The sequence below is a fragment of the Heptranchias perlo genome, chromosome 20 (genome assembly GCF_035084215.1).
Source record: "Heptranchias perlo isolate sHepPer1 chromosome 20, sHepPer1.hap1, whole genome shotgun sequence".
NCBI classification, from domain to species: domain Eukaryota; kingdom Metazoa; phylum Chordata; class Chondrichthyes; order Hexanchiformes; family Hexanchidae; genus Heptranchias; species Heptranchias perlo.
Window position 1 is genome coordinate 51,675,758 of NC_090344.1, and position 21,901 is coordinate 51,697,658.

General features: G+C 47.2%; 1 protein-coding gene across 1 annotated transcript; it reads right to left on the reverse strand.

Annotated features, from left to right (window-relative positions):
- Positions 1–1,871: 1,871 nt before the first annotated feature.
- On the reverse strand, positions 1,872–16,680 carry LOC137335882 (phytanoyl-CoA hydroxylase-interacting protein-like). The gene is made up of 4 exons (XM_068001385.1): positions 16,516–16,680; positions 6,946–7,120; positions 3,749–3,866; positions 1,872–2,409 (listed from the first exon to the last, which is right to left on the reverse strand). Exons 1-4 carry the CDS (start codon positions 16,678–16,680, stop codon positions 1,872–1,874), a joined length of 996 nt encoding a protein of 331 aa, XP_067857486.1.
- Between the last annotated feature and the right edge of the window lie 5,221 nt (positions 16,681–21,901).

The following is a 21,901-nucleotide window of genomic DNA, read 5'->3' on the forward strand; positions in this document are numbered from 1 at the left end:
AAATGGTGCAATTTTGGATTAATTTCTTACAAGTGTTTTGGGGTTGATTTTATGAGAATTAGGAACAGGAGGAGGCCACTCAGCTCCTTGAGCCTGCTCCACCATTCAGTCAGATCATGACTAACCCTAACCCTCAACTCCATTTCCCCACCTTTGCTCCATATCCCTCGATACCCTTACCCAACAAAAATCTCTCTCTCTCTCTCTCTCTCTTTCTCTCTTCTTCAAAGCTCCAATTGACCCCCAGCATCCAGTCTTCTGGGGGAGAGTTTTCCAGATTTGCACGACCCCTTTTTGTGTGACAGTTACTTCCAAACAAAAATAAAAGGGTGGAACTAAAATCTGCTTCTGGGTTTTAAAACAGCCCAAAGGAGGGAATGCTGTCAGGGGAGGTGAGTGTGGGCACAATGCAGTGGGCACTAAACGTTCTGATGGTTTTATTCACACACACGGACACAGGTGTGCAGACGTGAACATGTGCATGTGCTACGAGGTCACACACGGCAACAGATACTGTGCTCACTGTAAACTGCCCCCAGCCCCGAGCCACGGCATGCTGAGAGTCTCTCACAGAAGTACTGACAATGCACCTTTTAAGAAACAGTATCAGGCCTGAATGATTCCCTCTTCTAGAATATTACAAGGAAAGAATTCCTAACTGGGAAGATTGTAGAGTTGCAAACCCTCCAGGATTGTCCTGGAGTTTCCAGGATTGTAAAATCAATCTCCCAGACACTGCTGCGAACAACCTGGCAGAAAAATCATTGGGGCACTGTGGGTCTTTTTCATTTCCTTTGAACACTTTTTGTTATAAATATATTGGACATGAGAAAAGGGCTATTTGACCGGGTGGGGCGATCGGAGGCAGGAGGTCATGTGATGAGCCCTTCAGGAATACGTCCAACCAGAGGAATGAAAGTCCCATTGGCTGTCCCTCAGCTCCTGCGGGTGTGAGGGATGATTCAGATCCAGGCCTCTCTCACACAGTCTCGTATCTACAAGGGGACCTGCTTGTTTCTTCCTCTTGCCTGGTTTTGGGTCATTTTGTCCCCGTGATAATTGTGGGTTTAATCAGGTTAGTGCCGTGTTTGTGAGATTTTAGTTGCTTGCTATCCTCTCTCAGGTACAATCCCCGAATATCTGAAGGGTCCAACAGTCCAGGTATGGCGGCTTCTCAGCAATTGGCACCGAGAAAGCAGCCCCTCCAGTTCCTGGTTCAACTGATCTCTGGCCCCTGTTAAACTGGCTTCAAAAGATATTCTTGATCTTCGATATTACAATTCGAGATCGAAGGGGAAACAGGGAAATACCTTGTGCTTGTGGGCGGGTGGGTGAAGTTGTGATTTAATTTGTGCTCTCGGGGTTTGATGTGTCGGTGACTGAGACGTGCTTTTCCACCGGGCTTAGGTTCCATCGAATCGCTGTAAAAAATTCACACACAGAGCAAGAAGTAACCATGCCTTGCTCTTCCCTCCGGTACGGAGAGGCCGGGTTGTGCAATGTGTCGTGTGCTCGTTCCTGAATGTGCTTCCAACGTGCGGGAATCCAGTGGCACTTCAACCATGTGTGCTGCACAATCACTTTAAAACTGGTAATAAATAGACACAGTGGAGATGGTCCCTTCTATATAATGGGACCATTTCCCTGTGTGTTATATCAGCACCTATAATACATAGAAATTTAAGGACCTTTTCCATCACCCAATTGTCTCTGGGGCGTTTGTCTGAACCCCTTTTCCTCTTCTGGATTACAATGAACTAAGTTTTGTTGGGGAGCCCAGTCTACAGACTGAACCCCCCCCCTGTAGTGTCTTGATGGCCGTTTGTTGACGGTGGATCTGATGGGCCGGCCTTGACCCTCCCCCCCCGCCACTAACGGCCCACGCTGATGTTGCAGGTCTTGCAGCTGGGGTCCTTCTTGGCGTCGGCAGTGGAGAGGCTCATGAGCTGGTGGCCGCCTATCTCCCCGAGGGTTCCCTGGACCAGGCTGATCGGCTGGGTGTAGATCAGTTCCAAGATGATGTCCTGAGCATGGTGGAAGAGCAGCTGGCCCTCTTGACCCTCGGTGCAGGTCAGGAAGGGGTTGTGGGCGCTGTCCAGCAGGGGGAGTTTGTCCCGGCAGAACAGGTCGCCGTCGGAGCCCTTGGGTGCCAGCACCAGGATCACGTAGTGGTAGGCGGTGTACATGCAGTACAAGTCGGCAAAGTAGAGGTTGGTGCCAGGGTTGAAGAGCTGGGCAGCCTCCACCTGGAAGCGGAGACGGCCGTAGGGAGAGTCCAGCGGTGGCTCTCCCGTGTTGAACTCGGTATTGCAGCTGAAGAAGATCCCGTGCAGGGTCCCGCTGACTGGTGAGCCGTGACTGCCACTGCTGTCCTTCACATAGGGCTGCATTACACCGTCATGGTGCATCCTGCAACAACAACGGGACAGGGTGAGGGGTCTCTCCACACAACAGCGCAAAAACACCCAGACTGGTGGGACCCATCCTCCCTCCCTCTACACTGTCCCATCAAACACGCCCAGGGCAGGTACAGCACGGGTTAGATACAGAGTAAAGCTCCCTCTACACTGTCCCATCAAACACTCCCAGGGCAGGTACAGCACGGGTTAGATACAGAGCAAAGCTCCCTCTACACTGTCCCATCAAACACTCCCAGGACAGGTACAGGGTTAGATGCAGAGTAAAGCTCCCTCTACAATGATCCATTTGACTCCAAGCCACATAAGGAGATATTAGGACAGGTGACCAAAAGCTTGGTCAAAGAAGTAGGTTTTAAGAAGCATCTTAAAGGAGGAGAGAGAGGTAGAGAGGCGGAGAGGTTTAAGGAGGGAATTCCAGAGCTTAGGGCTTAGGCAGCTGAAGGCACGGCCACCAATGGTGGAGCGATTAAAATCGGGGATGCGCAAGAGGCCAGAATTGGAGGAGAGTAAAAATCTCGGAGGGTTGTACGGCTGGAGTGGGTTACAGAGATAGGGAGGGGAGAGGCCATGGAGAGATTTGAACATGAGAATGAGAATTTTAAAATCGAGGTGTTCCTGGACCGGGAGCCAATGTAGGACAGCGAGCACCAGGTGATGGGTGAATGGGACTTAGGATACGGGCAGCAGAGTCTTGGATGAGTTTACCTCACGCTCTCGCTAACTGCTTCCAACTTTGGGGCTGTCCTCCCTATCCCTGTAACCTCCTCCAGCCCTACAACCCTCCGAGATCTCTGCGCTCCTCCAATTCTGGCCCCTCGCGCATCCCCGATTTCCTTCGCTCCACCATTGGCGGCCGTGCCTTCAGCTGCCTGGGCCCTAAGCTCTGGAATTCCCTCCCTAAACCTCTCTACCTTCTTTTAGGACACTCCTTAAATCCTACACAGGGCGAGGCCATGGAGGCATTTGAAAAACAAGGATGAGAATTTTAAAATCGAGGCGTTCCCGGACCGGGAGCCAATGTAGGTCAGTGAGCACAGGGGGTGATGGGTGAACGGGACTTGGTGCGAGTTAGGATACGGGCAGCAGAAATTTGAATGAACTCAAGTTTACGGAGGGTGGAAGATGGGAGGCCGGCCAGGAGAGCACTGGAATAATCGAGTTTAGAGGTGACCAAGGCATGGATGAGGGTTTCAGCGACGGATGAGCTGAGGCAGGGGTGGAGACGGGCGATGTTATGGAGGTGGAGGTAGGTGGTCTTGGTGATGGAGAGGATACGGGGTCAGAAGCTCAGCTCAGGGTCAGATAGGAATAGGTAATAAATATATTACCTCAAGTATTCAAAATATTCCTTGTGTTGATTCCGATAGAAGACAGAGAATCTCAGCATTCGTCCGGCAATGACATCCGCCTTCTCCAGTAACTGTTTCAAGTGGGCGGTGGAATAATCTGGGAAACACACCAACAGGGAGTTAGCTACATGCAGGATGCAGTCTGTCCCCATCTCACTCTCATTATAGACCTCCCCCTCCACCTCTCCCATGTTAATTCTCTGTCCATACCCGAGTGGGTGATGCCATGTCTTACACCCAGAGCCTTCGGGCGCTGCTGTCCATGGGGTGGGGTATGAGAGGACTGCTGCTTCCCCTGATTCCCACCCCCCAGGGACCCTTTGTGAATATCGACACCCTCTCGGGAGCCCTTGTTAATATTAACACAGTCCCAGAGATACCCTGTGAGCATTCACTGGGGCCCCCAGGTCTGTGTTAATATTTACAGGGTAGCTCTGGGAGTGTTAATATTCACAGGGCCCCCCCACCCACAGAGAGAGATTTGGAAACCAGATTCTAACCACCAGCAACCGAAGGTTTTTTTTAATTGACTTTTATTTTTAAAAGGGGACTTTTAAAAAGGTGTTTGGTTTAGAGTTTGCAATTTTCCAGAAAACCTATTCAAAAACTGGAAGCTGAGAGGAAAAGGGAAAGAATAACATAGAATGAAAACAAGCACGAGCTCAAAAAAAGCCACCCACTGTCACTGAAGGTAATGGGATCCAGTCAGTCACCGCTCCTCAGTATAAATGGGATCCAGTCAGTCACCGTTATTGAGTATAAATGGGATCCAGTCAGTCACCGTTATTGAGTATAAATGGGATCCAGTCACCGTTATTGAGTATAAATGGGATCCGGTCACTGGTATTGAGTATAAATGGGATCCGGTCTGTCACCGATATTGAGTATAAATGGGATCCAGTCTGTCACCGGCATTGAGTATAAATGGGATCCGGTCACCGGTATTGAGTATAAATGGGATCCGGTCTGTCACCGGTATAGAGTATAAATGGGATCCAGTCTGTCACCGGCATTGAGTATAAATGGGATCCAGTCTGTCACCGGTATTGAGTATAAATGGGATCCAGTCTGTCACCGGTATTGAGTATAAATGGGATCCAGTCTGTCACCGGTATTGAGTATAAATGGGATCCAGTCTGTCACCGTTATTGAGTATAAATGGGATCCAGTCTGTCACCGGTATTGAGTATAAATGGGATCCAGTCTGTCACCGGTATAGAGTATAAATGGGATCCAGTCTGTCACCGGTATTGAGTATAAATGGGATCCGGTCTGTCACCGGTATTGAGTATAAATGGGATCCAGTCTGTCACCGGTATTGAGTATAAATGGGATCCAGTCTGTCACCTGTATTGAGTATAAATGGGATCTGGTCTGTCACCGGTATTGAGTATAAATGGGATCCAGTCTGTCACTGGCATTGAGTATAAATGGGATCCAGTCTGTCACCGGTATTGAGTATAAATGAGATCCAGTCTGTCACCGGTATTGAGTATAAATGGGATCCAGTCTGTCACCGGTATTGAGTATAAATGGGATCCAGTCTGTCACCGGTATAGAGTATAAATGGGATCTGGTCTGTCACCGGTATTGAGTATAAATGGGATCCGGTCTGTCACCGGTATTGAGTATAAATGGGATCCGGTCTGTCACCGGTATTGAGTATAAATGGGATCCGGTCTGTCACCGGTATTGAGTATAAATGGGATCTGGTCTGTCACCGGTATAGAGTATAAATGGGATCTGGTCTGTCACCGGTATTGAGTATAAATGGGATCTGGTCTGTCACCGGTATTGAGTATAAATGGGATCCAGTCTGTCACCGGTATAGAGTATAAATGGGATCTGTTCTGTCACCGGTATTGAGTATAAATGGGATCCGGTCTGTCACCGGTATTGAGTATAAATGGGATCTGGTCTGTCACCGGTATAGAGTATAAATGGGATCCGGTCACCGGTATTGAGTATAAATGGGATCCGGTCACCGGTATTGAGTATAAATGGGATCCGGTCACCGGTATTGAGTATAAATGGGATCCGGTCACCGGTATTGAGTATAAACGGGATCCGGTCACCGGTATAGAGTATAAATGGGATCTGGTCACCGGTATAGAGTATAAATGGGATCTGGTCACCGGTATTGAGTATAAATGGGATCTGGTCACCGGTATAGAGTATAAATGGGATCTGGTCACCGGTATAGAGTATAAACGGGATCCGGTCACCGGTATTGAGTATAAACGGGATCCGGTCACCGGTATTGAGTATAAATGGGATCCGGTCACCGGTATTGAGTATAAATGGGATCCAGTCACCGGTATTGAGTATAAACGGGATCCGGTCACCGGTATTGAGTATAAATGGGATCCGGTCACCGGTATTGAGTATAAACGGGATCCGGTCACCGGTATTGAGTATAAACGGGATCCGGTCACCGGTATTGAGTATAAACGGGATCCGGTCACCGGTATTGAGTATAAACGGGATCCGGTCACCGGTATTGAGTATAAACGGGATCCGGTCACCGGTATTGAGTATAAATGGGATCCGGTCACCGGTATTGAGTATAAATGGGATCCGGTCACCGGTATTGAGTATAAATGGGATCCGGTCACCGGTATTGAGTATAAATGGGATCCGGTCACCGGTATTGAGTATAAATGGGATCCAGTCACCGGTATTGAGTATAAACGGGATCCGGTCACCGGTATTGAGTATAAACGGGATCCGGTCACCGGTATTGAGTATAAATGGGATCCAGTCACCGGTATTGAGTATAAACGGGATCCGGTCACCGGTATTGAGTATAAATGGGATCCGGTCACCGGTATTGAGTATAAACGGGATCCGGTCACCGGTATTGAGTATAAATGGGATCCGGTCACCGGTATTGAGTATAAATGGGATCCAGTCACCGGTATTGAGTATAAACGGGATCCGGTCACCGGTATTGAGTATAAACGGGATCCGGTCACCGGTATTGAGTATAAACGGGATCCGGTCACCGGTATTGAGTATAAATGGGATCCGGTCACCGGTATTGAGTATAAATGGGATCCGGTCACCGGTATTGAGTATAAATGGGAGTGTAACTCTGATCGGGCCGGGCCCCGTCGCCGAGTGTAACTCGGATGCCAATCTGTGCATGATCTCAGATGCTGAATCGGACTGCTCACCTCCTGTGCAGAATTCCACCACCTCACTCCAATCAGACACGAGGTATTCTCCATCGCTCTGCTTGACGGCAATCTGGACAGCGACGCTGTACTCTGTGCGAGGGCTCAGGAACCAGTGCCCCCGCACGGTCATTGGAAGTGGCACTGCCTTCGCCACCAGCTTGGTAGGGACATCCTGAATGGCCAAGAACATCACAATAAGTTGAACTGATCGAATACCTCTGCAGAGGGTGCCTGCTGTTGGATTAAAGCCATGTGCGTGAAGCCTGTGTTCTCCCCAGGGTATGTGATGGCTCACAGAATGTTGGCCTTTATCCCAAGGGGGCTGGAATAAAAAGGGGAGGGAGTGATGCTTCAGATGGACACAGCCTCGGTCAGACCCCATCTGGAGAGACTGCGTTCAGTTCTGGGCACCGCACCTCAGGAAGGATATATTGGCCCTGGAGGGGGTGCAGTGCAGATTCACCAGAATGATACCGGGGCTGAAAGGGTTAAATTATGAGGACAGGTTACACAGACTAGGCTTGTATTCCCTTTAATATAAAAGATTAAGGGGTGATCTAATCGACATCTTTAAAATGATAAAGGGATTTGATAGGGTGGATAGAGAGAAACTATTTCCTCTGGTGGGGAGTCCAGAACAAGGGGGCGCAATCTTAAAATTAGAGCCCAGCCGTTCAGGAGTGATGTCAGGAAGCACTTCTTCACACAAAGGGGAGTGGGAATCTGGAACTCTCTCCCTCAAAAAGAACATGGATGCTGGGGTCTAAACAATGCCCTGTACAAATTCAAGTTCACCTCCCCCCTTTTATCTTCAATGCTCCCCATGTATAAAATGCAGAATCCCATTTGTCATTTTTATGGCCTTTTTCCACGTTTCTGTTCCCCCAGATCTCTCGGTTCTTCCACTCATTCAGGGGCATATTTCTTTTCACTTGTGATTTCAGCAAATTATGAAGCATTCCCGTTACATAAAATAACAGTGCGAGGCCTCACCAGCCTGACTCAGCTTTGCTTAATGAAGCCCATGTGGAGATACAGAGTGTGACTGACCCATGAAGGGCCGTGTGGAGATGTCACAGAGAGGTGGTTTTCAATTCCAATTCCATACAGCGGAGCATGTCTTACATCACATTGTGACTGTAACTGCAGCATCGGAGGATTATGGTTTATCTCATTGCTGTAGTTAAATGAGCATTTGGTTAAAATCTGAGCGAGGCTTTGCTGTGAACTCTGAGCCAGACCTAGCTGTGCAGGAAAACAGTGAGTGACATGGGGAAAGGTGTGAATATAATTGATCCTTTCACCGTTGCAGTTTATTTGTCAAGTGGAAGCTCTGTCCCTGACTGCTGCTGATCACAACCCAGACCGGTGCTGTCACTGGGCTCACTGGCCGACTGCATATTTCCAGCATTTATTTCAGTCTTGTGGTTTTTTCCCATTTGGCTCCAGTGATATCCGGGTACGGGCCCAGCTGTTCTGTGCCCCCTTGTGGCTAATCACAGAGCAGCATCACAGAAAACAAAGTCCCAAAGCAGCTTGCCTGTGCAGAGTTGAGGCCCCGCAGGAGTGGCTGTTCGCCGGCAAACGGAGGAGACCAACTGAAAATCTTAATTTCAGGCGGGCGTAAAAGATCCCATTGCATTATTTGGAAGAAGAGCAGGGGAGTTCTCTCCGGCCTCCTGGCCAATGTTTATCCCTCAACCATCATCACGAAAAACAGATTATCTGGACATTTATCTCTGTTTGTGGGATCTTGCTGTGCACAAATTGGCTGTCAGGTTTCCTACATTACAAACAGTGACTACATTTCATTGTTCACACTTCATTGGCTGTAAAGCGCTTTGGAGCATCCTGAGGATGTGGAAGGTGCTTTCGAAATGTACGTTTTTCCTTGTGTCTGACAATATTTTATGCCTGAAATCCTAACACTTATCTTCTCTCTTTACAGATGCTGACAGTCCTGTGTATTTCCAGCATTTTCTGTCTTTATTTCCACGACTGGAGTTTCAGTGAAGTGTGATTTAGTCCGAGAAACCATTGACGCTTATTTTCAGGCTCACCGCTCTCTCCAATTTCATCTTATTTCAGTTTAGTCTCGATAAGAAATTTATCGACCTCCTCTGTGGTTGCCCACGGACACTCGGGACACGGTGAATTTCCCTCTGGGTTGCATCAAGTGATGCTGCAGGTATAGGTGTGGGGATCTGGAGTCAAAATGCTCCACCTACTGGTCGTAGTGCGTAGCTGCAGGCGTGACGGTGTGTCACGGATGGAGTGAGACCGAAATAAGGAGGGTTCAGCATACGTAGCAAATTTAATATCGACTTCAATTTAGTGACAAGAATTCAATTCAAAGACTGTTGTTTCCTCCTTATTTTAGTCAACTAAATGGGTGTGAGAAGTTTTCATGTGGTGTCTGCAATCTGTTGTACAGGTCAATGTAATCATTTTCTGGTAAACTTTGTAATTTTTCTTGTCTTTATCATGTTGCAAAGCATTTCCCAGCAGTAAACACTCAGATCAGTGAGGAAACTAAGATGGCAGCTGAAAGGTTTTCCCAAAAATATTTGGAGTGGGATTCATTCCCCCTCTCTCATTTGTTGTTTCCTTGTGTCCTCAGTCGTTGCTCACTGGAAGCCAATCCACCTGCTTCCCTTGTGTTTGATTAATATATTTCCTACGTCTTTTAATACGGTCAGCGGCATGATATTTCCATATATGGATGTGACAAAGAAACTGCGATGCAATGGATAAAACATATACCAGAGATAAATGTTTGAGAGAGGGGTCGGTACTTTTCATGCTTTGTCTCAGCGTGTGTGTGAAACAAGTGTTGACAAAGTGTGAGGGAACAAAACTAACAGGAACAGCCTGAAATTTCACTCTCATATCCTGCTACTGACTGTATCTCGACTGATGAAATCCAGCTAATCACACTGCTATTTATATAAGCAGGCCCCCAATGGGGCTGGAGGATGACCAACCTGGCCGTCAAAGCAGTAAGCATCACCGAGGACAATCCTTTCCGTATCCACTTGATCCACTCCTGGGTTTGCTCAGGAGACCCAAAAATATTGATTGTACGAAGGTGCAATCAGGTGAGAGTGATCCTGGTGCATATGGGCCATTGTCTGTTTCTCCAGTGCTAGTCTAGAATATTCTTACCAGGTGATTGCTCTGGACTTGAAATGACCCCTCCTGAATGCCACTCAGCCGCTCTCTATCTATAGTCTCTCTCTCTCTGTCTCCACCTCTAACACTCCGTGATTGCAAGAATGTCGAATATTTCATCAGCTCCCGGATGTGAGGGTATTCACTGTGAGGGTATTGAGATCTGCACGCTCTCTCGTTATCGATGGTACACAGTGATAAACTGAGGCTGGACTATGCCAGCTCCCTCTGACAGGAGCTCAGCTGTGAACCATGGTTTCCAAGGCAACGGTTGCTTGTAGTGCCATTTGCTGTTTAATTAGAACGTGGGTTGAGCCAAGCGAGGAAAAAATTATTAGTGGAACACGGATGAAAAGGCTTTGATATCCTTCAAAACCGTAGCCTTCAATATTCATCACAAGCCAAGATATTAAAAACATGCAGAGAACAGACCGTTCAAATCTAAAAGGGTGAACATGTCAGTACAGCAAGTCCCACCAATGATAACTCGACACTAGGCGAGCTCTGACACACGAGGGGCCTGTGTACAAGTGACAGCACCACTGTTAGTGTCATCTCTATAATACATAGATACCCCGGGAATGAGTTACGGGCTGGAATCTAATCGAGGGGTCGGATATATTTCAAGTTGTGAGATTCCAGCCTTGAGTTGCCTCCTTGATATTTGCTTGTTATCTCGCCCTCCTTCACTGGCTGTGCTGAATGTTATTCCATTTATAGTTGGTCTCTGTGTGGAGTCAGTGATTGACGAGTGATGATGTCGATATCATTGCTGGAAATGGCTCAGTTGATGAGAGTGGATGTTTGGTGCCTGTGCTGTAACTGTAGGTTCTGAGTGTGAATGTACTGTATGGTGGCACTCACTAAATGACCTGTCCCCTCTCCCTGGTATGAAGGGAATATCACAAGATCACTACTGATTATGGATGAGGACAGCCATTTGGCCCATCTTAATTCACTATCTCACTCAGTTTGGTTCGGACTGTTACCTATTTTGATGTTTCTCACTCTGACCCAGCATTGTGTGTCAAAATGGGTCGGTAACCGGAGGGCACAGATTAAGATAGTTGACAAAAGAACCAGACAGGAGATGAGGAGAATTTTTTTACGCAGCGAGTTGTTCTGATCTGGAATGCACTGCCTGAAAGGGCGGTGGAAGCAGATTCAATAATAACTTTCAAAAGGGAATTGGATAAATAGTTAAAAAGGAAAAATTTGCAGGTCTATCGAGAAAGCAGGGGAGTGGGACTAATTGGATAGCTCTTTCAAAGAGCCAGCACAGACACGATGGGCTGAACGGCCGCCTTCTGTGCTGTAAGATTCCATGTGATGTGCCCTGCACTCTCCCCATAGCCCTGTGTCTTTCTCTGCTTCAAATATTTATCCAGTTATTCCTTAAAAGATGCAATGGTCTCTGCCTTGATTACTCCCCGTGACAAAGCATTCGATACTCCAACAACCCTCTGTGTAAAGAAAGTTCTTTTAACTCACGAGGAAAAAGGGAATAGAAGGATATGTTGATAGGGTTAGATGAAAAGGGTGGGAGGAGGAGGAGGCTCCCGTGGATCATGGACCTGTTGGGCCGAATGGCCTGTTTCCGTGCTGTACGTTCTTCATTAACTCCTCTCCTCGCTCAATGATAATTTAAAATTGTTGACTCTTTGTCACCGACTCCCTAACCAGAGGAAATAGTCTTTCCCTATTTACCCGATCAAAACCTTCATCCTTTTAAAAACCTCTATCAATACCAACAACAACTTGCATTTATACAGGTCCTTTTAATGTAGAGAAATGTCCCAAGGCACATCACAGAGACTTAAGTTCAAAATAAAGATCGAGACAAAGAAGGAAAAATTAAATCTGCTCTCAACCTTTCCTGCTGCAGCGGAAATAGTCCCAGTATCTCAAGTCTTGTGGGTAAGTTGTTAGAGGGTATTCTGAGAGACAGGATCTACGGGCATTTGGAGAGGCAGGGACTGATTAGGAACAGTCAGCATGGTTTTGTGAGAGGAAAATCATGTCTCACGAATTTGATTGAGTTTTTTGAAGGGGTAACCAAGAAGATAGATGAGGGCTGTGCAGTAGACGTGGTCTACATGGACTTTAGCAAAGCCTTTGACAAGGTACCGCATGGTAGGTTGTTACATAAGGTTAAATCTCACGGGATCCAAGGTGAGGTAGCCAATTGGATACAAAATTGGATTGACGACAGAAGACAGAGGGTGGTCGTAGAGGGTTGTTTTTCAAATTGGAGGCCTGTGACCAGCGGTGTGCCTCAGGGATCGGTGCTGGGTTCGCTGTTATTTGTTATTTATATTAATGATTTGGATGAGAATTTAGGAGGCATGGTTAGTAAGTTTGCAGATGACACCAAGATTGGTGGCATTGTGGACAGTGAAGAAGGTTATCTAGGATTGCAACGGGATCTTGATAAATTGGGCCAGTGGGCCGATGAATGGCAGATGGAGTTTAATTTAGATAAATGTGAGGTGATGCATTTTGGTAGATCGAATCGGGCCAGGACCTACTCCGTTAATGGTAGGGCGTTGGGGAGAGTTATAGAACAAAGAGATCTAGGAGTACAGGTTCATAGCTCCTTGAAAGTGGAGTCACAGGTGGATAGGGTGGTGAAGAAGGCATTCAGCATGCTTGGTTTCATTGGTCAGAACATTGAATACAGGAGTTTGGATGTCTTGTTGAAGTTGTACAAGACATTAGTTAGGCCACACTTGGAACACTGTGTACAGTTCTGGTCACCCTATTATAGAAAGGATATTATTAAACTAGAAAGAGTGCAGAAAAGATTTACTAGGATGCTACCGGGACTTGATGGTTTGACTTATAGTGAGAGGTTGGATTGACTGGGACTTTTTTCCCTGGAGAGTAGGAGGTTTAGGGGTGATCTTATAGAAGTCTATAAAATAATGAGGGGCATAGATAAGGTCGATAGTCAAAATCTCTTCCCAAAGGTAGGGGAATCTATAACGAGGGGGCATAGATTTAAGGTGAGAGGGGAGAGATACAAAAGGGTCCAGAGGGGCAATTTTTTCACTCAAAGGGTGGTGAGTGTCTGGAACGAGCTGCCAGAGGCAGTAGTAGAGGCGGGTACAATTTTGTCTTTTAAAAAGCATTTGGACAGTTACATGGGTAAGATGGGTATAGAGGGATATGGGCCAAGTGCAGGCAATTGGGACTAGCTTAGTGGTATAAACTGGGCGACATGGACATGTTGGGCCGAAGGGCCTGTTTCCATGTTGTAAACTTCTATGATTCTGTCCTCATAATTATAGTTTCCCATCCCTGGCAATCATCCTGGTAAATCTACCTGTACGTTCTCTATGGCTTTGCTCGACACGGCCAATCGCATGAGACGTTAACCCAAGGCCCCGACTACCCTCGCAAGTGAACGTAAAAGATCCCACAGCACTATTCAGAGAGGGGGCGTTCTCCCCAGTGTCCTGGCCAATATTTATCCCTCAACCATCATTCACTAAAAACAAATTATCTCGTCATTATCTTAGTGTTTGTGGGATCTTGCTGTGCGCAAATTGGCTGCTGCGTTTCCTACATTACAACAGTGACTACACTTCATTGGCCATAAAGCACTTTGGGACATTCTGAGGCTGTGAAAGGTGCTATATAAATGCAGGAATCGATCTATCTATCAAGGGCCATTATACAGGTCATCACTGAGGACGGAAAGAGCAGGAGAGAAGATGAGGGAAGCTGCACAGGTGAAATCTCATGACGTGTGAATTTATTTGAACAAACACGGTGTTACTCTTCACTGGGCTCCACATGATACTCATTCTTGGCTTGTGCAGAGCTTTTTTATAAAAACATTTTTTAAAACCACGTGAATTGTGCATGATTATGTAACTAAAAAATGTGTGTCTGTCAGACGCCTCCAGTGTGAGAAGGAAGGGTCCATTGCACAGTTTGAGTGAGAAGCAAAGTGGGAGAATGTCAGTGCAATTAGGCAGGAGCTGATGGCATTAGTTCCAAAGTATTACAATAAATAGTGTGTAATAGTTTCGATGCCCCTGGGGGCAGTTTGTGACAAACAGTGATTAAATGATTTGTAAAGGCAGTGTAGCCCACACTATATAATCTGGAGGGAGAGGGGATGCACAAGAGGCCTGAGCTGGAGGAGCAGAGATCCGAGAACGCTGTTCAAATCTCAGAATAAAGTTGTTCACGTTCACCAGTGGTCTTCAGAGGAGGAGGAGGAGGAGGACAAACAAAATCCTTCCGTACTGCGGGTAAATCTCCCCAATTCCACCCAGCCCTCCGTCCTCCTGTGGTTCAGTAACAATTCCCTGGCATGTGAAGTGTAGCAGAGCCTGCACAGGGGGAGGTCATGACTTCAGCTCCTGTCTCTCTCCAACGACCATATGGCTCTCAGAGAGCGAATGACAGTCTGCAGGTGTTAATAACGCAGGCGGGAAGTGGGCCAGCTCACTCTGCACCTGTCTGGTGTCTCTGTGAGATCGTCGTTTCCTTTTTCTCATGATGTCTTTCCCCATTGTTTTATTTCTGCCCAACTGCAGGTTTTTTTGTTTCAATCCTTTCGCGTTCCTCCTGGGTTGTGCGTGAGTGGACGCTGGGGAATGAGGTGATGGATCGCGTGCAGTGGAGCCGAGCCCGGCATGGAGCCCAGGGGAGAGCAATCAGAAACAAGCACCCTGCCTCCATCCCTCCGCAGTAAGTGGCTGAGTCATTGCATCGAGTACAAGTCATCCCCACCCAGGCCTGGAATAGAACTCTCACTCTCACCAGGGGCAGGGTTTGCTGCAACAAGGGTTTAGTAGTGACAGAGAGTATTAGAACAAATTGTATACATGGGATTTGCGCACACTGTCTCTCTGTGACTCTGTCTCTCTCACTCCCTCTTTGACTTGTCTTCCCTTCTCTCTCTCTCTCTCTCTCTCTCATAGCATGTGTGCCTGGTTCTGTCTCACTGAATGCCTCGCTGGTAATAGCTGCTGTTTTGGGAACATTTTGAAATAAGATTTCAATTGGGATTTTTATCCATGCATCAATCCGAGGTGGCAGTTGATAGCTCTGAGCTGGCTTCGAGTCATTAATAAACTGTGCCAGCTCCAGCCACTCGGGTCAGTTAGAATCAATATCCTAATTCTTCTCAGATGCTGTCCTTTGGTTACCGTGTATTCTATCAGTCAGGACAGTTCCTGTTTGGTTTTGCTTTTTACTGCTGATGATGTGGGAAATTAATCTTGCTCTACCCAGCTCAGAAGGAATGTCACATGATCGATAACGACGAGAAAGACCATTGAGCCCTGTTGTGATTGGAGCTCGCTCTCTGTGAACTGGTGTTCGCAGCAAGAAAGCAGCTTCCACAAGCAGGCTGGGAACTGAACCTTACCCTTTCATTGGCAGTATAACACACAATCTTGTGGGCTGCCCATTCGGATGGATGGTACCTATCACACAGTCAGACTGATACATTCAGGCTAACACTAATAGTCCAATTTACTTCCACATAAGATAACTACACAGAAGCAGACAGTGAAAAGCAGGGGATTGGAGACTCGGACTGCTCTCCCATTGTACGTCTGTCTTTGATGTTAAGACAGACTCGTTTGGAGATCACTTGAATGGACAGGTAATTGTGCGCAAGCTTGTGCCCAGTTTTACAATAAGGGCTTCCACCCTGACACGTTCATACGCTCAAGTGCGGAAGAGGAAGGATTGCACTGCAGCAACTCGACAGCAGCTCCTAAACCCACGACCTCTACAACCTAGAACGTCAAGGGCAGTAGGTGCATGGGAACAACACCACCCGCACGTTCCCCTCCACATCACACACCATCCCGACTTGGAAATATATCGCCGTTCCTTCGTTGTCGCTGGGTCAAAATCCTGGAACTTTCTAACAGCACTGTGGGAGAACCTTCACCACACGGACTGCAGCGGTTCAAGAAGGCGGCTCACCACCACCTTCTCAAGGGGCAACTAGGGACGGGCAATAAATGCCGGCCTCGCCAGCAACGCCCACATCCCAGAATTAATTTATAAAAAGAGGAAAATCTACCCCAGTAAATCTCGATTTGAACAGAGTCAGGATGGAGGGAGGTGCAAGAGCCAATCCCCATTGGTTAACTTTGAAAGGATGAACCTAATGTTAAACAAATTATACTCTACAGCCCACAGAAATAATCGGTTGTACAATATATGTATCCATGTATAAAGCTGCCAGCCATGAACCCTGGCCCACACGCTAACCCTGGCCCCACACGCTAACCCTGGCCCCACACGCTAACCCTGGCCCCACACGCTAACCCTGGCCCACATGCTAACCCTGGCCCCACACACTAACCCTGGCCCACACGCTAACCCTGGCCCCACACGCTAACCCTGGCCCCACACGCTTACCCTGTGCTTGAATTTGTTGGAGTCCTTGTTTTCTTTCTTATTGAGGTCAACAAAGTAATGTGTGACGCGCTCCCTGTCCTTCACATCGGTCTCCCAGCAGATCTTGAAAGAGTCGCAGGTGATGTTGGTAATTTTGATGTTGTGAGGTGTTGACAGCAGCTCCATTATTGTTTTCTCTCTGTGCTGGGAAAGAGGAAAAGAGACGGTGTCATACAGAGTGAGAAATAACTTCAAACCGAGCAACATAGCGATGTGTCTGCTTCACCCTCAACACTTTGCTCGGGGTGGGGGGTACGAGTGAAATTTCTCTTTCACCGCAAAGAAATGGGAGCATGCTGTTTATCGCAATAATTAACGCTCTCCGAATGAAATCGGACTTTTCAAAGCCACCCATTCCAGCGGTTTTTCTAAGTCGATCATTAATTGCAAAGAAAACTGGGCATTGTCCCATCTGTTAGTTAAAAGAGGGGGTTCACCCTGTATCCCACAGCCCCGCGCTCTCCCCACTGCCCCGTGCTCTCCCCACTGCCCCGCGCTCTCCCCACTGCCCCGCGCTCTCCCCACTGCCCCGCGCTCTCCCCACTGCCCCGCGCTCTCCCCACTGCCCGGCGCTCTCCCCACTGCCCCGCGCTCTCCCCACTGCCCCGCGCTCTCCCCACTGCCCTGTATCTTCCTTTGCTACGAATATTTATCCAATTTTCATTTTAAAAGATGCAATGCTCTGTGCCTCAACCACCCCCTGTGGCAAAGCATTGTGTGCTCCAAGAGACCTCTGCATAAAGATGGTTTGCTTAAGGGCAGAGGCCTAGGAGCTAGGGAACTGGCCCTTAGGACCAAGGAAAGGCTGGCAGCCACGGCATTTATATTTGCTGGTAGAAGCCATCTCTTCAGGCCATGCCAGTGGCTCAATGGGCAGCATCATTGACTCATTTAATGCTCAGTACTCTCGCCAAAGTCAGGGTTACCATCAGTAACAGAAAGGGGCACTCCTGTCTACGTAGCAAGTCAGTCGAGAATTGTTGCTGATATGTGCTTTGTATTGTCAAGTTGTCCCTGTCGAGCTGGAGGGTGTTGTAAGCTGCAGGGTTATGGACCGGGTGCTGGAAGGTGGGATTAGAATGGGCACCTTCTGTGCTGTATCTTTTCTATGGTTCTCTGGAGCTGTGCTTCTCCTTGTTTTATTCCCTGGTGGGTGCTGTTGTTGAACAGTGTTCATTGCTGGTCACCTCTCACACCCAAAAGGTAATTGCTGCTTCAAACTGTCACCAGCAATTTCTGCCTGGAGATCCATGAATCTATTTAACGAACCTCTTTGCCCCAGTCCCTCCTACAGTGCTGCTATCTGCTCCCACCAGATGGAACCACCTCTCCCCCGCCCCCATCGTGGAACCTTCATTTATTAGCAGTTGGATTGTCTTTCTCTTTGATCGCAGTGTTGAGGATGATGGGGACAGGCCTTCTGCCGTCAGGGGACAGAGCCACTAGTAGGGAAACCCTCACACGTGACAACTGTTTAAATTCCTCACACACACACACACACACACACACACCAAGTGCAAATAGAAGAAAGCATGGAATTAGGAAAAGCATTCAGCGTATAGATCCTGCTCCTTCAGCCCGTGAACAATCTAACTCTACCATGGGCTCCACCCCTTGATAGACCCCACCCATCTCATCTTCTGAAGTAAGGGTCTGCAGGGATTTTCTTCCAAAACACTTCAGAATAGCCCTTCAGTGTTACATCCTGACTGGCCATCATCCCTGCTGTGACACTTGCATGATCCTAGCTGTAGGCAAAGGATTAATCAGGGAATTTGAGATCTCAGACTCCCATCAAGTCTCAGACTGACTTGAAGTGTAACACTGCTATTGATTTTTCTCTGCATTGTAGTAATATTAGCCTTTGGCCTTTGTTTGTTAAGTCGGGAAGTTTGGTTCAATTTTAAAGTATTGATCACTGAACATTTCAACTGAGACTGACCCGTGTCAGTTCAATATAAAGCAATCACCTGTTTAACGAGGGAACTTAATTAAAGGTGTTCCATTGCATTCTGGTAACTAAGTCTCAGGGAGGTGTCAGCACTGATAATGGGTGCAAGGACAACAGTTAAAAGAAAATCATCTTAATTATTATCTTTTAGTTTGGGATTTCTGTAAAATAGAGGAATAAGCTGATTCTGGATGGAACAGAATCAAAGCCATGCTTATCATGAAAGGTTTAACTTGGTGAAATAGCAATTCGATGTAACCAGAGTGAAATTATTGATAAGATATCGAAGTAAGAGATTGTACTCATTTCATTGGCCCAATGGAAAAAGAGCTCGTCAGTAAGGAAACCAGCTTATTAACTGAAGGTATTGTAAAATTCCAATTAAATTCTCCTTCTATGGAATTGTATTTTAACTTTTGGTCTAATCTTGTCATGCAGGAACGTGCGAATTGTCACCGAGTCGGGGTGAGAGAAATGTATTAAAAGTGGCAGTTCGTAACGAGTATTCAGATTGGTAAAGGTTTGATCGGCCTGAAATACTGGAAGATGTTTGAGTCTCCAACTATCAGGAGTGGCTGTAAGTACTGTGCTATGGTTTAAGTACTGCAGTCCCCTCCGCTTATAGCGGGCGTGTTGATGTGAACGCTATTTGCCCTCTCGAAGGGGTGGGCCATTAAACTGCTGCATGACGTGTACAAAAAGCAAAATCGTGGATCATTGCGATTTCCCCCATTACTCCAGATTCCCCTACAGACTCCACTCGCCTCCACAGCGTGTCAGAGTACTACAATAGGTGTTGCGTGACTTTGTTATAGAGCGAATCAATTCATAACCATTAAAAAGGGCTGGCAGCAACTTGTGAACATTATGATGACAAAGCTCCCACCTCCCATTAATTCCTGAGGGGGATGGTCCCAGACTGCGGAGGGGTTTTCCAGCTCATGTGCTGTGTGCTCCCCACACATTTGTTGATGCCTCTTGTTTATGAAAATGTTTTCTTTGTCAATAATTGATGTGGGTGGGCGGGAGAGGGACGTATTGCATGTGGACCATGAAGTGCGGAACAGGATGGCTCCATGTTTACTGTGTTAGATCATGGTTTTTACTTGTGATTAGACATTCTGTCTATTCCTCAAAATCAATAAGGTTCTTGAAATATTGAGGTCAAACATTTGTAGATTTATGAAGCGTACAATCCCCATCACTTACACTGTCCATGTTTATCACTGGCACTGCCTATATTGGGCAAATGGTGCTAACCATTACCATCAAAGTCAATTGGAAAGACGTTGCTTGTAACACATTAAACGCACCGGCTATTTTGGGTGATGTGGTTAGCACCATTTGCCAGATATAGACGACTGCCCATGATAAACATGGACGGTATATCCTTTGATGCCCTGACTTAACAAAAATCTATCGATCTCAGTCTTGAAAACTCCAATTGACATCCCAGCATCCACCACCTTTTTTGGGAAGAGAGTTCCAAATATTTACAATGTTTTGTATGAAAAAGTGCTTCCTGATTTCCCTCCGAAATGGCGCATAATCTAATTTTAAGATTATGCCTCCTTGTTCTTGATTTCCCCCACCAGAGGAAATAGTTTCTCTGCATCTACCCAATCAAATCCTTTTAACATTTTAATGACCTCGATCAGATCACCCTTCAATCTCCTAAACTCAAGATAATACAAGCCAAGTCTATGCCACCTGTCCTCATAATTTAACCCTCTAAGCCCCGGTATCATTCTGGTGAATCTGCGCTGCACCCCCTCCAAGGCCAATATATCCTTCCTGAGGTTCAGTGCCCAAAACTGAACGCAGTATCTCCAGATGGGACCTGACCATGGCGCACTGCACAGCTGAAGCATCAATTCCTCACCTTTTGTATTCCAGCCCCCTTGAGATAAAGGCCATCATTCCATTAGCCTTTTTGATTACTTTTTGTACCTGTCTAGTTTTTTTTTATTCGTTCATGGGATGTGGGCGTCGCTGGCAAGGTCAGCATTTATTGCCCATCCCTAATTGCCCTTGAGAAGGTGGTGGTGAGCCGCCTTCTTGAACCGCTGCAGTCCATGTGGTGAAGGTTCTCCCACAGTGCTGTTAGGAAGGGAGTTCCAGGATTTTGACCCAGCCACGATGAAGGAACGGTGATATATTTCCAAGTCGTGATGGTTTGTGACTTGGAGGGGAACGTGCAGGTGGTGTTGTTCCCATGTGCCTGCTGCTCTTGTCCTTTTAGGTGGTAGAGGTCGCGGGTTTGGGAGGTGCTGTCGAAGAAGCCTTGGCGAGTTGCTGCAGTGCATCCTGTGGATGGTACACACTGCAGCCACTGTGCGCCGGTGGTGAAGGGAGTGAATGTTTAGGGTGGTGGATGGGGTGTCAATCAAGCGGGCTGCTTTGTGCTGGATGGTGTCGAGCTTCTTGACTGTTGTTGGAGCTACACTCATCCAGACAAGTGGAGAGTATTCCATCACACTCCTGACTTGTGCCTTGGAGATGGTGGAAAGGCTTTGGGGAGTCAGGAGGTGGGTCACTCGCCGCAGAATACCCAGCCTCTGACCTGCTCTTGTAGCCACAGTATTAATGTGGCTGGTCCAGTTAAGTTTCAGGTCAATGGCGACCCCCAGAATGTTGATGGTGGGGGATTCGGCGATGGTAATGCCGTTGAATGTCAAGGGGGAGGTGGTTAGACTCTCTCTTGTTGGAGATGGTCATTGCCTGGTAATTGTCTGGAGCAAATGTTACTTGTCACTTATCAGCCCAAGCCTGGATGTTGTCCAGGTCTTGCTGTATGTGGGCATGGACTGCTTCATTATCTGAGGGGTTGCGAATGGAACTGAACACTGTGCAATCAACAGCGAACATCCCCATTTCTGACCTTATGATGGAGGGAAGGTCATAGAATCATAGAAGTTACAACATGGAAACAGGCCCTTCGGCCCAACATATCCATGTCGCCCAGTTTATACCACTAAGCTAGTCCCAATTGCCTGCACTTGGCCCATATCCCTCTAGACCCATCTTACCCATGTAACTGTCCAAATGCTTTTTAAAAGACAAAATTGTACCCGCCTCTACTACTGCCTCTGGCAGCTCGTTCCAGACACTCACCACCCTTTGAGTGAAAAAATTGCCCCTCTGGACCCTTTTGTATCTCTCCCCTCTCACCTTAAATCTATGCCCCCTCGTTATAGACTCCCCTACCTTTGGGAAAAGATTTTGACTATCGACCTTATCTATGCCCCTCATTATTTTATAGACTTCTATAAGATCACCCCTTAACCTCCTACTCTCCAGGGAAAAAAGTCCCAGTCTGTCTAACCTCTCCCTGTAAGTCAAACCATCAAGTCCCGGTAGCATCCTAGTAAATCTTTTCTGCACTCTTTCTAGTTT

Excerpts from the sequence above, each read along its gene's own strand:
- LOC137335882 (XM_068001385.1), bottom strand. The coding sequence starts at position 16,680 with ATGGAGCTGCTGTCAACACCTCACAACATCAAAATTACCAACATCACC. Across the intron at positions 7,121-16,515 it reads CCAACAAATTCAAGCACAGG|GATGTCCCTACCAAGCTGGT; the intron begins GTAAGCGTGTGG and ends TTGGCCATTCAG. Across the intron at positions 2,410-3,748 it reads GAATATTTTGAATACTTGAG|GATGCACCATGACGGTGTAA; the intron begins GTAATATATTTA and ends TTGTTGTTGCAG.